A 13,588-nucleotide genomic window follows, 5' to 3' on the forward strand; every position below is an offset into this window, starting at 1 on the left:
GCCCCTTGGATCATCGGTGTTGTCTCTGGCATTTGAGGGGCTCCTCTCCAGGCTTGTTACTGTCCCTTTTGGGGGTGCCTTCCTCATTAGCGCCATCATCATCGTCCTTACGGGTGTCCACCATGTAGATGTTATAGGTGAATGTGGCTGTCCATCGGCCGGTGACGGGAGGGGCGGCGTCCGTGTGAGCTGTGGCTTCACTGTCGTCATCCATATCATTAGCCTCCTCAGAGGCATAGTCCAGCATGTCGGTTAGGTCATCAACATTGGCTACTAAGTGGGTGGTGGGTGGGACGTAAAATTCCCTATGGCCTGCCTCAAGGTCCGAACTTGCGTCAAGGCTCGAAGCCAAGTCTGCGGTGAGGAGGGCGAGTCCGGCTGGGGTTAGCCCCCTGTCTTCGGATGCCGAACTCCCGTTGGGGCTCGAAGCCAATCCCGCAGTAAGGGGGAAAGTCCGGACCGGGTTGGTTCCTGGTCTTCGGACATATGAGTTGCTTCCGAGCTCGAAGCTAACAGAGCGGTAAGGGCCGATCCGGAGATCAGACCAGAGAAGAGCCCTGAAGTCAATGCTTTGGAGGCCCTGGCCGTTTCAGATAAGGCTGAAAAGCCAGTGAAGATCAGATCGCCCCTAGTATCCGTGACATACTCGAAGTTACCAAACCTTATCTAATGCTCAAGGGCAAAATTGTCGACCTGGTTGAGATGACCGGTCGAGTTGGCGTGCAGGACAATGCTGCCAAATGCGAAAAGCTGCCCGGGGACGAAGATGTCCCCGGTGCTGATGCCGTCTCTGATGATCAGGCGATCCATCGATCCCTCGTCGATCCAACAAAGGAACTCTCAGTGAAAGCACCAATGTCGGTGTCAAAACTGGCGGATCTCGGGTAGGGGGTCCCGAACTGTGGATCTTGGACCGATGGGGAACAGGGGACATGGGACACGATATTTACCCAGGTTCGGGCCCTCTCTAAGAGGTAATACCCTATGTCCTGCTTGATTATATTGCTTGTGTATATGGGGATTACAGAGTTGATCTCCCACGAGATCGGACGAACTAAACCCTAAACTAGTAGGATGGTGATTGTTATCTTAGCCTCTATGGACTAAACCCTCTTGTTTATATAGACACCAGGGGTGCTAGGGTTTACATACAGTCGGTTACATCAGAGGAACACCGGATCTTCCATCTTGACTTGGAGCACATACCAAGGCAGAAAAAGTCTTCGATCCGGATACATTGCGGCCCAATAGTGCGGCCCATGAGAGTTAGGCCGGCCACCTGAGGAAACTAGGACATGGTGCAATTATCGTATCTTATCTACTATAAGTGTGACCAATCAACTAGGGTTAACATTATCCATATGAGAAGATAATGTGAAGATCTTTCCATTTATTACATAAGTCAAATGGTTTTTGGGCATTAGTACTTCAAGATTTTTGTAATAAAAATCAAGAGGTGGTCAATTATCATATCATATGCAATTAATACCACGACATCTTTCATTCCAGCAAAGCAATTTATTACTCTTCTTGAATGACAACCATTCATTTCATGATAGTTGCATAACTTTATAAATATGATGGTAGACACATTAACAAACTGAACATTTCATATTTCCACCATGAAAGAAAATCCATCTATCAGTGTGACCATTCTCTTAGCATATTTTATTCTAACCATCGGAGGAAAGGAAGTAAAGTGTATAACACAAGAAAAAAATACTAGCGCGATCCCATTAAATCAAAAAGTCAATAAGACTATTCTGGTATGTATAGATTCATCTTAGTTTGTACATCTATAATCATTTTTTGGACTATGAAGTTTAGGAGATACAAAAATAGGTTGACGGAAGAGATGTTTACGACTGCATCGATGTGAATCTACAACCAGCCTTTAGCCATCCACTACTCAAAGACCACAAGATCCAGGCAAGTTTTAATAATCAATATATTATAACATTCATGTACTCGCTAACTAAAATGTAGATGTTCATATAGATGTATAGGAATGGTATGTTATTTGAAATAGACAGTGGCAGGTTGGTAGATAATGTATATAACCATGGTAGCAATTATTTGAACTCCAGTTTTTATACTAATACTTCATAAATAAGCTTTCATGACACATCTAGTGTTCTTAATTTCTCTTCATGTTATATTTATTTTATAGAATAGAAATATACAACATTTTGGTATGATCACCAAGCAGGGCAACATGCAAATTGAACTAATTTTATTGATATGTTTAATTGTGCATTATAACACATAAACATGAACACTTGTGATCATTTTTTTCTTAAACTACATGTTGATTAAATTTTCCTCATTAATAGATGGAACCAAGCTCTTTCCCACTAAGTACTTCTACCAAATCTCCGTTAATGGATGCCATCCCACAAGCCCAATTGGCCCTGATTGAGTGCCCTACAGGAACGATTCCAATATTACGCAACAAAAGAAGGGTCCACATGCGAGTAGAAACTATTGGTAAAGTGATTAGCCAGGATGAACATGAGGTGAGCTTTTAATATAATATTTTGGGTGATTCAGTTATCATGGTAGATTATGACAATGTAAACTTTACCTTGGAGTTGTTGAATGCACACCATTTTTTCCTTGCAAACCACATGTCAAAACAATAATTACCTAACAACATTCTAGGATTTTATCGCATTAGATTCATCCTTTAGATAAAATATATGACCCAAGGTAGTCAAATAAGTAAATGAAAATGATTACTTGTTTAAACATTTTGACACTTGACATTTGTGTTACCATTGGAGTGGATTAAACTTTTCTCCAAGTGTTTCGTCTATATTAACCTTAGTTGCACCATTAAGTGATGTTCATCAAAATTTTGTTGTGATATGATGCCAATCTTTCTTATGTTTAATAGGCACTAGTATTTTCATTATAAACAAGTCAATATCTTGTTTGGGCTTGCAGGTTGCAGGAATAGAGTATTTTGATGTGATATATGGGACGCAGGCTAAAATAAATGTCTATAATCCTATGGTGAAGAATAATAGTAAGGATCTAAGTGCATCATGGATACAAATTAGTAAGGTACAAAAAGTAGGTGTTGCAGATGGGATAGGGGCCGGTTCTTGGGTATATCCAAGCTACAGTGGCAACAACTTTGCTAGGTTTCATGTTGCTTGGGTAAGCCATAACTATTTCTTTGGATGCACATTCTTTAATTTAAGAATAACTTATAATGATACCCTTTTATTGACATTGATACACATTTATGTGAAGCTTGATGGCTTAAAGACTTGCCCTGATCATGATTGTGGCGCTTTTGTGCAAGTAAGCTCAAGTGTTGGTCTAGGAGGAAGATTTAAACCAGTTTCTGTCTATAATGGACCACAATACGTCATAGATGTTGTTATTTTCAAGGTATTCTCATGTAAATATGTCTGCTAATTCTTGTATTTTGTTTTCTCATGTGAAATGCATGAATGATATTTTGATGAAAACTTGAAGACTTTGCTTAAACCAAACTTATAGGTCGTCAACCCATAATATAACACAATATTACTAAGAACCTTTGATTGTACAAAATATTTTAACATAGGGGGGAGACTCCCAGATATATCTCTAATATTATATTCATGTTAACATGACATACAATTAAAAGGATAGTTTCACCTCACCATAAACATTTTATCAATTGTTATTCATTTCAACTTTGTTAAGCATTTACATGAACCTTTGATTTATTTTAGGACCCAAAGACTAAAAATTGGTGGGTGGCTTATGGTCCACAAAACATACATATTGGATATTGGCCAAGGGAAAATTTCCATTTCATGAAGGATCAATGTAATTATGCATTATGGGGTGGATATGTTCAAGGACCAACGGCCTCATCACACTCTCCACAAATGGGTAGTGGTCATTTTGCTTCAGAAGGATTTGGAAAAGCAGCGTTTGTGAGTAATATCCAAATTGTAGATAATGAAGGCAAGTATGTTAGTCCAAATGACAAGCAAATTGGTCTTGTCGCCACCAATTTATCCAAATATACTGCGAAGGCTCATGGTTATGGATATAGTCACTATGGTGTGCATACTTACTATGGTGGACCTGGTGGTTTTGTTTGAATATATATATATTTATGTATAATTATTAATAAAGTTTCCGTAATCTAATTAATATTTTGACTTGAACAAATTATTTTGTGATTTTATCATGTTCGAATGTATTTATAGTGGTGGATAAGTTAGTGTAGGTTAGGTTTGATTTCCTCGGCTATACACCGTGTATTTTAGTGTTTCTTCTCAAAAGTGTTATGTTTGATGCTGTATAAGAATAAGAGAGACAAACCTGTTAATTGGACTATGTGTTCACTTCACTCTATGTAGATAAGACATTGAATACATTGTCAATTCTTGGGATAAGTGAGAACCATTTTATTCGTGTGTCTCATCTTTCACGGTACGTGAGGACAATTTCATACATTTCCTAAAAGTTTAAAAAGGTTCCCAAGTGATGGTAAGAATACATGATGAACTTCTAAAGCAATGATAATTCCTAGACCAATGGTGGACGAAGAGAGTGGAGACAGGGTTGAAGGAGATGAAGGGGGAAATGTAGCTTTGTCTTCTGGCAATGACATGGTGTTAAGGACATGCAAAAACTACCGAGAAGGAAATGAGTGGGGAGAGATTTTACATTTCCCTCTATGAATAAAACTCATGTCATCACGTTGGACACACATTTCTGACCTAGAACAATCATTGATCGGTTTTCCTTTATTTATTTTCATTATTCCATGCATGTGCATTCAATTAGCTTGTCTACGAGGTGAAGTTGTTAGGTATGTAGATGCACTCGACAACATATTGCATGGTGATTAAGTCATCGAGGATGGGAATCGGGTCAACGTGTGAATGTTGGATGGTATTACTTCTATAAAGGATGTCGGAGTACCCGCCTTCCTGGGCTCATCGAGAGCGAAGAGCGCCTTCCGGCCGTCCATTGACGGGTGGCATGTGTCGGGAGCCTCTCGGGCAGCTCCGTGCCATCTGATCTCCCTGGACGGCAAGGACCTAGGCGACACGGCTGGAAGGTCCATGATGGGTGGACCGCCCGGTGTCCATCGCGCCCCTGATGACCTACAAGTCACACGATTTAGTTGTATCTTCATTGAAGTAAGAGTATCGTGTTGGAAATATTCCCTAGAAGCAATAATATTATACTATTATATTTCTATGTTTACAATTAAGAGTTTATATTCTACGCTATAACTTCTATGATCCTGGAATATGTGATTCAGTGGAGAACTCATATGCGCGTATGGAATGATAAACGGTAAAACCTCATTCATAGTCTTGCCTCTAAGACTAACTCAAGTGTTGTTTGTGATCATGTTTTCCGGATCTTGGGATACCATTAAGTGTAACGATAGTACCAAAACAACTTTCAGAATATGATGTTCGAAGAACGATCATATTGAAATGATCCAACTTGTTTGTTATACTTTGAGATGCTACCATCACAAGTCAATTGTGATAACATTACAAAATAAACACTTCTGTGATGATACGTGTTTGTCACAGTAGGTCACGTTTTCTGTCATGCATGTACATCCATGATGATTTTATGAAAGAATCAAGATAGTCATACATGTGTTGTCGTAGAAGTGTTCCATGACAATACTGAAATTGTCATCACGGAAGTGACCACTTCTATGATGATAAATGGCGTGTCATGGAAGTGTTTTCGTCAAGGGTAACCGACACGTGGCATCCATCGTAACGGGTCGTCGTTAAGCTATTGGGTCTCATTTTGGATCTGATAACCCATTAACGGCAATGACCAATGGCGGTTTTCATGTGTAAAATTCTCATTGGCCGAAAGAACCACATGTCAACTCTGCGTTGGGATAGATGTCATCCAGCGAATGGACGGGACGCGCCTATGATACGTTGATACGTGGCTCAGCACAATAGTGGCCCATTTAGGTCAAAAGGCTGGCCCGTTTGACTTGGTCAAAAGATAGCGGGCCAGCCCTCGGAAAGCCCGTTAATGGCATGTTCGCATATAACGCATTTACAACCCGCTAACTCACGACCCATTATGGCCTATCCGAATTAGGCCCAGTAGCCTCATCTGGACCGTCTAATATGATTCCGGCACATGTATGGCCCAGAATGTCTTTCAGCCCATATGAGGCCCTTTGTACCTCTGGGCCCATTAACGGCCCGTGGTGAAACTGGCCCATAATGAACAGTATATCTCTTTATACCCATTAACGGCCCATTATTCCATTGGGTCGTTTCCAGCCTGTGTTAGCTTTCGGCCTTCTAAGGGCACATGTATTCTTGGGCTCATTTCCAGCATTTCATTACTTACGGTCCGTTACTGGCCTGTTCTGCTTTGTGACGCCCCCGATTCAATCATACACTAACCATACACGCAAATGTGTACGATCAAGATCAGAGACTCAGTGGAAGATATCACAACGCAACTCTAGACACAAATTAAAATAATACAAGCTTTATATTACAAGTTATGGGCCTCGAGGGCTCGAATACAGAAGCTTGAATACAAACGAGTTAGCGGAAGCAACAATATCTGACTACAGACATAAGTTAAACACGTTTGCCTTAAGAAGGCTAGCACAAAAGCAACAACAATCGAAAAGGCAAGGCCTCCTGCCTGGGAGCCTCCTAACTACTCCTGGTCATCAGCAGCCTCCACGTAGTAGTAGGCACCCTCGGGGTAGTAGTAGTCGTCAACGGTAGCGTCTGGTTCCTGAGATCTGACATCTGGTTGCAACATCCAAGAAGAATGGAAAACAGAGGAAAAGAGGAAGCAAAGCAACCGTGAGTACTCGTCCAAAGTACTCGCAAGCAATGATCTACACTACAGATGCACTGGTATCAAAGGGAAGTGGCTGTATATGTGGACTATACTACAGAATGCCAGAATAGAGGGGAAAGCCTAGCCTATCGAAGGCTAGCATCTTCTTGAAGCCATCATCTTGCAGCATTTAGAAGAGTACATAATAGCATTTTACAATTAGCAAGCATGTTGTAGCATTAACGCCCAGAGATCCTTTCTCGACTCCCTGCGAAAAAGCAATCCCGGAGCCATCATATCCAATCCACATCTTAGTAACCAGTTCTAGTTGTAAAGATCGGAATACAACTCCATGTCGTCCTGTTACCGTGGACACGACTATTCGAATAGATTAACTTCCCTGCAGGGGTGCACCACATTACCCAACACACTCGATCACTCTGGCCGGACACACTTTCCTGGGCCATGCCCACCCTCGGAAGATCAACAGTCGCAGCCCTACCTAGGCCCAACAGAGAGGTCAGCACGCCGGTCTAAATCCTATGTGCGCACGGGTCTTGGGCGCATCGCACGTTGCACACCTGCACGTTGCGTACGCAGCCGGTGAGCAGACCTAGCCCGCTTATACAAGTGCAGGCGTTCCAGTCCAACCCAGCGCACACCACTCTATCACTAATGTCTGAAGAGCTTCGGCTGATACTACGACGTTGAGTGCCCATAACTGCTCCCGCGTGGTGGTTAGTGCGTATAGGCCAGTGGCCAACTCAGATCAAATACCCAAACTCGTTAGTGACTTGGGAGCGTGCGGTAACGAGCAGAGACTCACGATCATGTGACCTCGTCGCCCCGTCTCGTGGACTTACGACAAGGGCTCGGAATGCCCGGCCATGCCACGTAGAAATCTCGCGGGTACCCTCTAGGTCAACCCCACTACACATCAACTCGCGGGTACCCCTCAGGGCCGACCCGACTTCAATAACATGGGTCTGTGGTAAAGTCAAAGTAACCGTGTGCCCAAAACAGCAAGGGGGGAACCCGAGGAATCACCCTCGATGGATTCCCACTCGATGTAACCGTCAAGGTGGACTAGGAGGAATCACCCTCGATGGTCCACACTTGAGGGATTGCATGACAGAGCCTACATCGGGAGTGGAGAAGGAGGAATCACCTTCCGTAGGCCACGACCGATTAACTACACTAGAGAGTTAACATCCGAAGTGTTGTATGAGGTATCACCCTCGGCACTCGATAGTAGCTCTGCAGAGTCGTACAACTAAGGGGTGTGATGTGATGTGTCGACCCTGGACGTCGATCACGTTGATCGAGTCACCTGGTAATCCAGCGGGGCAACAAGGACAAGGTGAGGGGTCACTAATGGATCACTAACCAACCTATACTAAGCAGTTTACGATAAGCAGGTAAGGTACAAGAGTAAGTTACAAAAGCAGTCTATGCATCATATAGGGGCAATCAAGTACAATAGCAAAATCTAATGCAAGCATGATTGAGAATGGAATGTGCAATATTGGAATGATTAAGGGGGGTTGGCTTGCCTCGAAGCTTGGCCAAGAAGGAGGGGTCGTCAAGAGCGTATCCGACGTCTAGAGCAGCAACGTCAGTCTTGAAGTCTATCAGAGAGAAGAGGGGGAAGAAACAATGAATACAATGCAAACAGATGCATGACGATGCGCAACATGTCATTAAGCAGTGTTAGGTGTGACCTAACGCGGTACTAGGTGCTACTGGCGAAGGGGGATAACATCCGAGAAAGTATCCCTAGTGTTTGGCATTTTCGGACAGATGAAATGGAGGGGGCGGTTGCATGTTCGCTATGCTAGAGACGTGTGGCAGACGAACGAAGAGCGTATTCGGATTCGTCATGTTTTTCTGAGCAACTTTCATGTACAAAGTATTTTCATCCGAGATACGGTTTATTTTATATTAATTTACGAAGTTTTAAGCATATTATGAAATTTATATTAATTAAATTAATTCAATAGTTAACTGCTACGGGTACCCAGTGAAGTGTACCCAGTTTTTGCACGTGAGGCTGACAGGTGGTCCCAGTGCTGAGTCAGCACGCTGACTGGATACATCTTATCCGTTCGAATAGTAAATGGTGGGCCCCTGGTGTCAGTGAGACATTCTATTAAACCAGTTTTTATTAGAATAACTAGCAAAAATGCCCGTGCGTTGCAACGGGAGAAAGAAACTCTCGCACATCTTCAGTGGGCCATCCGTGTTGCCACTTTTTTCTTTGTATCATGTTGAAGGGGGTGACGCGTCCATCTATTTTACAATAAGCATGACCGTTCTCAAGGTAGTGAGATTGATCATCACACTCTAGCATGCCATGTTGTAGGTCGCACGGACAAAATTAAGAAGGTGGAAAATCGAGAAAAAAAACTTTAGACCCACGTTGCACAGGCTTGTAATTCATTTAGTCCTTACTTTGTCAAGAAATTAATACGGACAGGAGGGCCAAAATCAAATCTTTGTTGCATGAGGTTCACCGTCCACATTCATAACAACGAATAATTTCTTTCCTTCTAATTTATTTCTTCTTTTGATTTAAATTCCTTTTTTTTCTGGGCTAGGACAGCGGAACTTATTATTTCCTTCAAGGCTGATTTTTTCCATATTTTAATTCCTTTCCTTCTTTGGCAGACCCCCCCCCCCCCTCTTGCGCTCAAATAAGAGCAGAATTCACTCTTTTCCTTCTTAACTCGTTTCCTTGTTGGGCTCAAGAATTTACTCCTTTCCTTATTTTTTCTTTTCTAGGAGCAAACCAGATCCAACACCTTGGCCTTTTGTTGATTCTTAAGGTGCTTATTGACTTGAAATTGCTTGTTCCTAGAGACGCACTCGCATGGCTTCCCACGACATAATTTTTTGTGGAAATTATCATAGGCCCCTATCCAATAAGAGAAAAGTATGTTTTTGGTCCATCAAGTTCCAGCAAAGTATAGAATTGGTCCCTCAAGATTTTTTTCGCATACATTTGGTCCCTCAAGTCTCAAAACCGGATAGTTTGGTCCTAAACCAGATTTTGAGCACGTTGACCGGTTTTGACTGCCACAAAACCGCCCGATGAACAGTAAATTTGAAAAAAAAAACTTCAAAAAAAACTGATTTTTTTGGGATCCAATATGCTTACATGCGCAAGGTGCGACCAACTTTTCATGCTCTTTCGACACTCTAGGAGCTGGTGAAAAATAAAACAAAATTTTGCTCACAAAAAATAGCCAAAATTGTTTATTTTTGCTAGAGCCTGTCCGATGTCATTTCATGACAAAAGTTTTGGTGGGACCTTGCGCATGTAAGCATATTGGACCCCAAACAATTTCAGATTTTTTTGATATTGTTTTGATTTTTTTTGAATTTACTATTCATCAGGCAGATTTTTTTTTACCACGAGCTCCTTGAGTGCTGAAAGAGAACGAAATTTTGTTCACATCTTGCGTACGCAAGCATATTCGACCCCAAAAAATTTCAGATTTTCTTGAATTTTTTTTGCCGAATTTACTTTTCATCGGGCGGTTTTGTTGCGGTCAAAACCGGTCAACGTGCTCAAAATCTGGTTTAGGACCAAACTTATCCGATTTTGAGACTTGAGGGACCAAATGTATACCGAAAAAATTTGAGGGACCAAGTCTATACTTTGTGGGAACTTGAGGTACCAAAAACATAATTTTCTCATCCAATAAACATTCATCAAGACTCCTGTCCACATGGTCACAACATGTTCTAATATAATCCATTCCAAGGCAATAACCTCGGGTATTGCACCTACAACTGTTACTGAACCATGACAGCGTAAGGGAATGTTTAATCTTAAGTTCACAATGCTCGTGGTTCACATGGAGCAAATGATAGTTGCTAACCAAGGTTGACCGATATGGGTCGGGGACTGTTCTTGTCGAGAAAGACCAGGAACGTTGCTCAAAGACCTTCCATACTTAGGCTAATGTAATATGAAAAGCAAGGAACTTATATCAGAAACACCAAGGATTATGAATTCAACTCTTCGTGCATTGGTGTTAGCCGTAAGTGGGTCGAGCGGGGCAGCCTTGTTCCCGGCAACTCCTAGAAGAGGAGCATGTTGGTGACGGGCGCTGAATGGAAGTTGTGCTTTTAACAACATAAGTAGGTTAACCAAGTACTTGGGAAAAATTATTCTACGAGCTTTCCGAACCAAGATGCCCGGATATAATTCATAATTTTAGAGAAAATAAATTAACTGGCCTGATCAGATAAAAAAGTGCATCCATAAGTAAATGCACCTACCTTTCATGTTCATTTTGGTGTTTGCCAGTGCCGAAATAATATAAAACCGGTTCTTCCTGTCGTGAAACTAAGCACACATATCAATACACAAATACAGGTCTATTGGACGCCCTAGAATTAATCTTTTCCCTCCTGTCCATTCTGTACTGGAACTCAGAAGCCCGGGCAACGGTAGCGCACGCACCTGTCGGCCGCTTGGACGGCAATCCTTTCGACGATGATCCGCACTTTGTTGGACTGCGGCGTCTCTCTCCCATCGGCCGAGACCGGCAGCCCGATGATTAGCTCGCCCGCCTCCTGCCAAATGGAGCAGGAGCAGCAAATTCAAGCGCGATTGAAATGTCGGGCAGACTTAGGGCACATAGAAGAGATCGAGAAAGAAGAAGGCAATTTTTCTACTTGTTGCTGAGCTACATCGAGCAGCATCAGCTCCATCTTCTGACCCCGCAACTTCTCTAGCCAATAACCAACAGCGGGATCTGGATACCCATGTTGGCTCCCACATGTTCCACGATGATCTCATCGGATGAACCACGATGTCGAGGATTCAAGCAATCCCGTATACAATTCCCTTTGTCAATCGGTACGTTACTTGCCCGAGATTCGATCGTCGGTATCCCAATACCTCGTTCAATCTCGTTACCGGCAAGTCACTTTACTCGTTCCGTAATGCATGATCCCGTGACTAACTACTTAGTCACATTGAGCTCATTATGATGATGCAATACCGAGTGGGCCCAGAGATACCTCTCCGTCATACGGAGTGACAAATCCCAGTCTCGATCCGAGCCAACCCAACAGGCACTTTTGGAGATACCTGTAGTGCACCTTTATAGCCACCCAGTTACATTGTGACGTTTGGTACACCCAAAGCATTCCTACGGTATCTGGGAGTTGCACGATCTCATGGTCTAAGGAAATGATACTTGACATTAGAAAAGCTTCAGCAAACGAACTACACGATCTAGTGCTATGCTTAGGATTGGGTCTTGTCCATCACATCATTCTCCTAATGATGTGATCCCGTTATCAATGACATCCAATGTCCATGGTCAGGAAACCGTAACCATCTATTGATCAACGAGCTAGTCAACTAGAGGCTCACTAGGGACATGTTATGGTCTATGTGTTCACACATGTATTACGATTTCCGGATAACACAATTATAGCATGAACAATAGACAATTATCATGAACAAGGAAATATAATAATAACCATTTTATTATTGCCTCTAGGGCATATTTCCAACAGTCTCCCACTTGCACTAGAGTCAATAATCTAGTTACATTGTGATGAATCGTACACCCATAGAGTTCTGGTGTTGATCATGTTTTGCCCGTGGAAGAGGTTTAGTCAACGGATCTGCGACATTCAAATCCGTATGTACTTTACAAATATCTATGTCTCCATTTTGAACATTTTCACGAATGGAGTTGAAGCGACGCTTGATGTGCCTGGTCTTCTTGTGAAACCTGGGCTCCTTGGCAAGGGCAATAGCTCCAGTGTTGTCACAGAAGAGAGTCATCGGCCCCGATGCATTGGGAATAACTCCTAGGTCAGCAATGAACTCCTTCATCCAGATTGCTTCATGTGCTGCCTCTGAGGCTGCCATGTACTCCGCTTCACATGTAGATCCCGCCACGACGCTTTGCTTGCAACTGCACCAGCTGACTGCCCCACCATTCAAAATATACACGTATCCGGTTTGTGACTTAGAGTCATCTAGATCTGTGTCGAAGCTAGCATCGACGTAACCCTTTACGACGAGCTCTTCGTCACCTCCATAAACGAGAAACATATCCTTAGTCCTTTTCAGGTACTTCAGGATGTTCTTGACCGCTGTCCAGTGTTCCATGCTGGGATTACTTTGGTACCTTCCTACCAAACTTACGGCAAGGTTTACATCAGGTCTGGTACACAGCATCGCATACATAATAGACCCTATGGCCGAGGCATAGGGGACGACACTCATCTTTTCTCTATCTTCTGCGGTGGTCGGGCATTGAGCCGTGCTCAATCTCACACCTTGCAATACAGGCAAGAACCCCTTCTTGGACTGATCCATATTGAACTTCTTCAATATCTTGTCAAGGTATGTGCTTTGTGAAAGACCTATGAGGCGTCTCGATCTATCTCTATAGATCTTGATGCCTAATATGTAAGCAGCTTCTCCAAGGTCCTTCATTGAAAAACACTTATTCAAGTAGGCCTTTATACTTTCCAAGAATTCTATATCATTTCCCATCAATAGTATGTCATCCACATATAATATGAGAAATGCTACAGAGCTCCCACTCACTTTCTTGTAAACACAGGCTTCTCCATAAGTCTGTGTAAACCCAAACGCTTTGATCATCTCATCAAAGCGAATGTTCCAACTCCGAGATGCCTGCACCAGCCCATAAATTGAGCGCTGGAGCTTGCATACTTTGTCAGCATTCTTAGGATCGACAAAACCTTCCGGCTGCATCATATACAATTCTTCCTTAAG

General features: G+C 42.6%; 1 protein-coding gene across 1 annotated transcript; it reads left to right on the forward strand.

Moving 5' to 3' along the window:
- Positions 1 to 1,622: 1,622 nt before the first annotated feature.
- LOC123124574 (uncharacterized) lies at positions 1,623 to 4,106 on the forward strand. The gene is made up of 6 exons (XM_044545159.1): positions 1,623 to 1,766; positions 1,843 to 1,929; positions 2,334 to 2,516; positions 2,947 to 3,162; positions 3,259 to 3,399; positions 3,729 to 4,106. Exons 1-6 carry the CDS (start codon positions 1,623 to 1,625, stop codon positions 4,104 to 4,106), a joined length of 1,149 nt encoding a protein of 382 aa, XP_044401094.1.
- Positions 4,107 to 13,588: the final 9,482 nt, after the last annotated feature.

This window comes from Triticum aestivum, chromosome 5D (genome assembly GCF_018294505.1).
Source record: "Triticum aestivum cultivar Chinese Spring chromosome 5D, IWGSC CS RefSeq v2.1, whole genome shotgun sequence".
NCBI lineage: Eukaryota > Viridiplantae > Streptophyta > Magnoliopsida > Poales > Poaceae > Triticum > Triticum aestivum.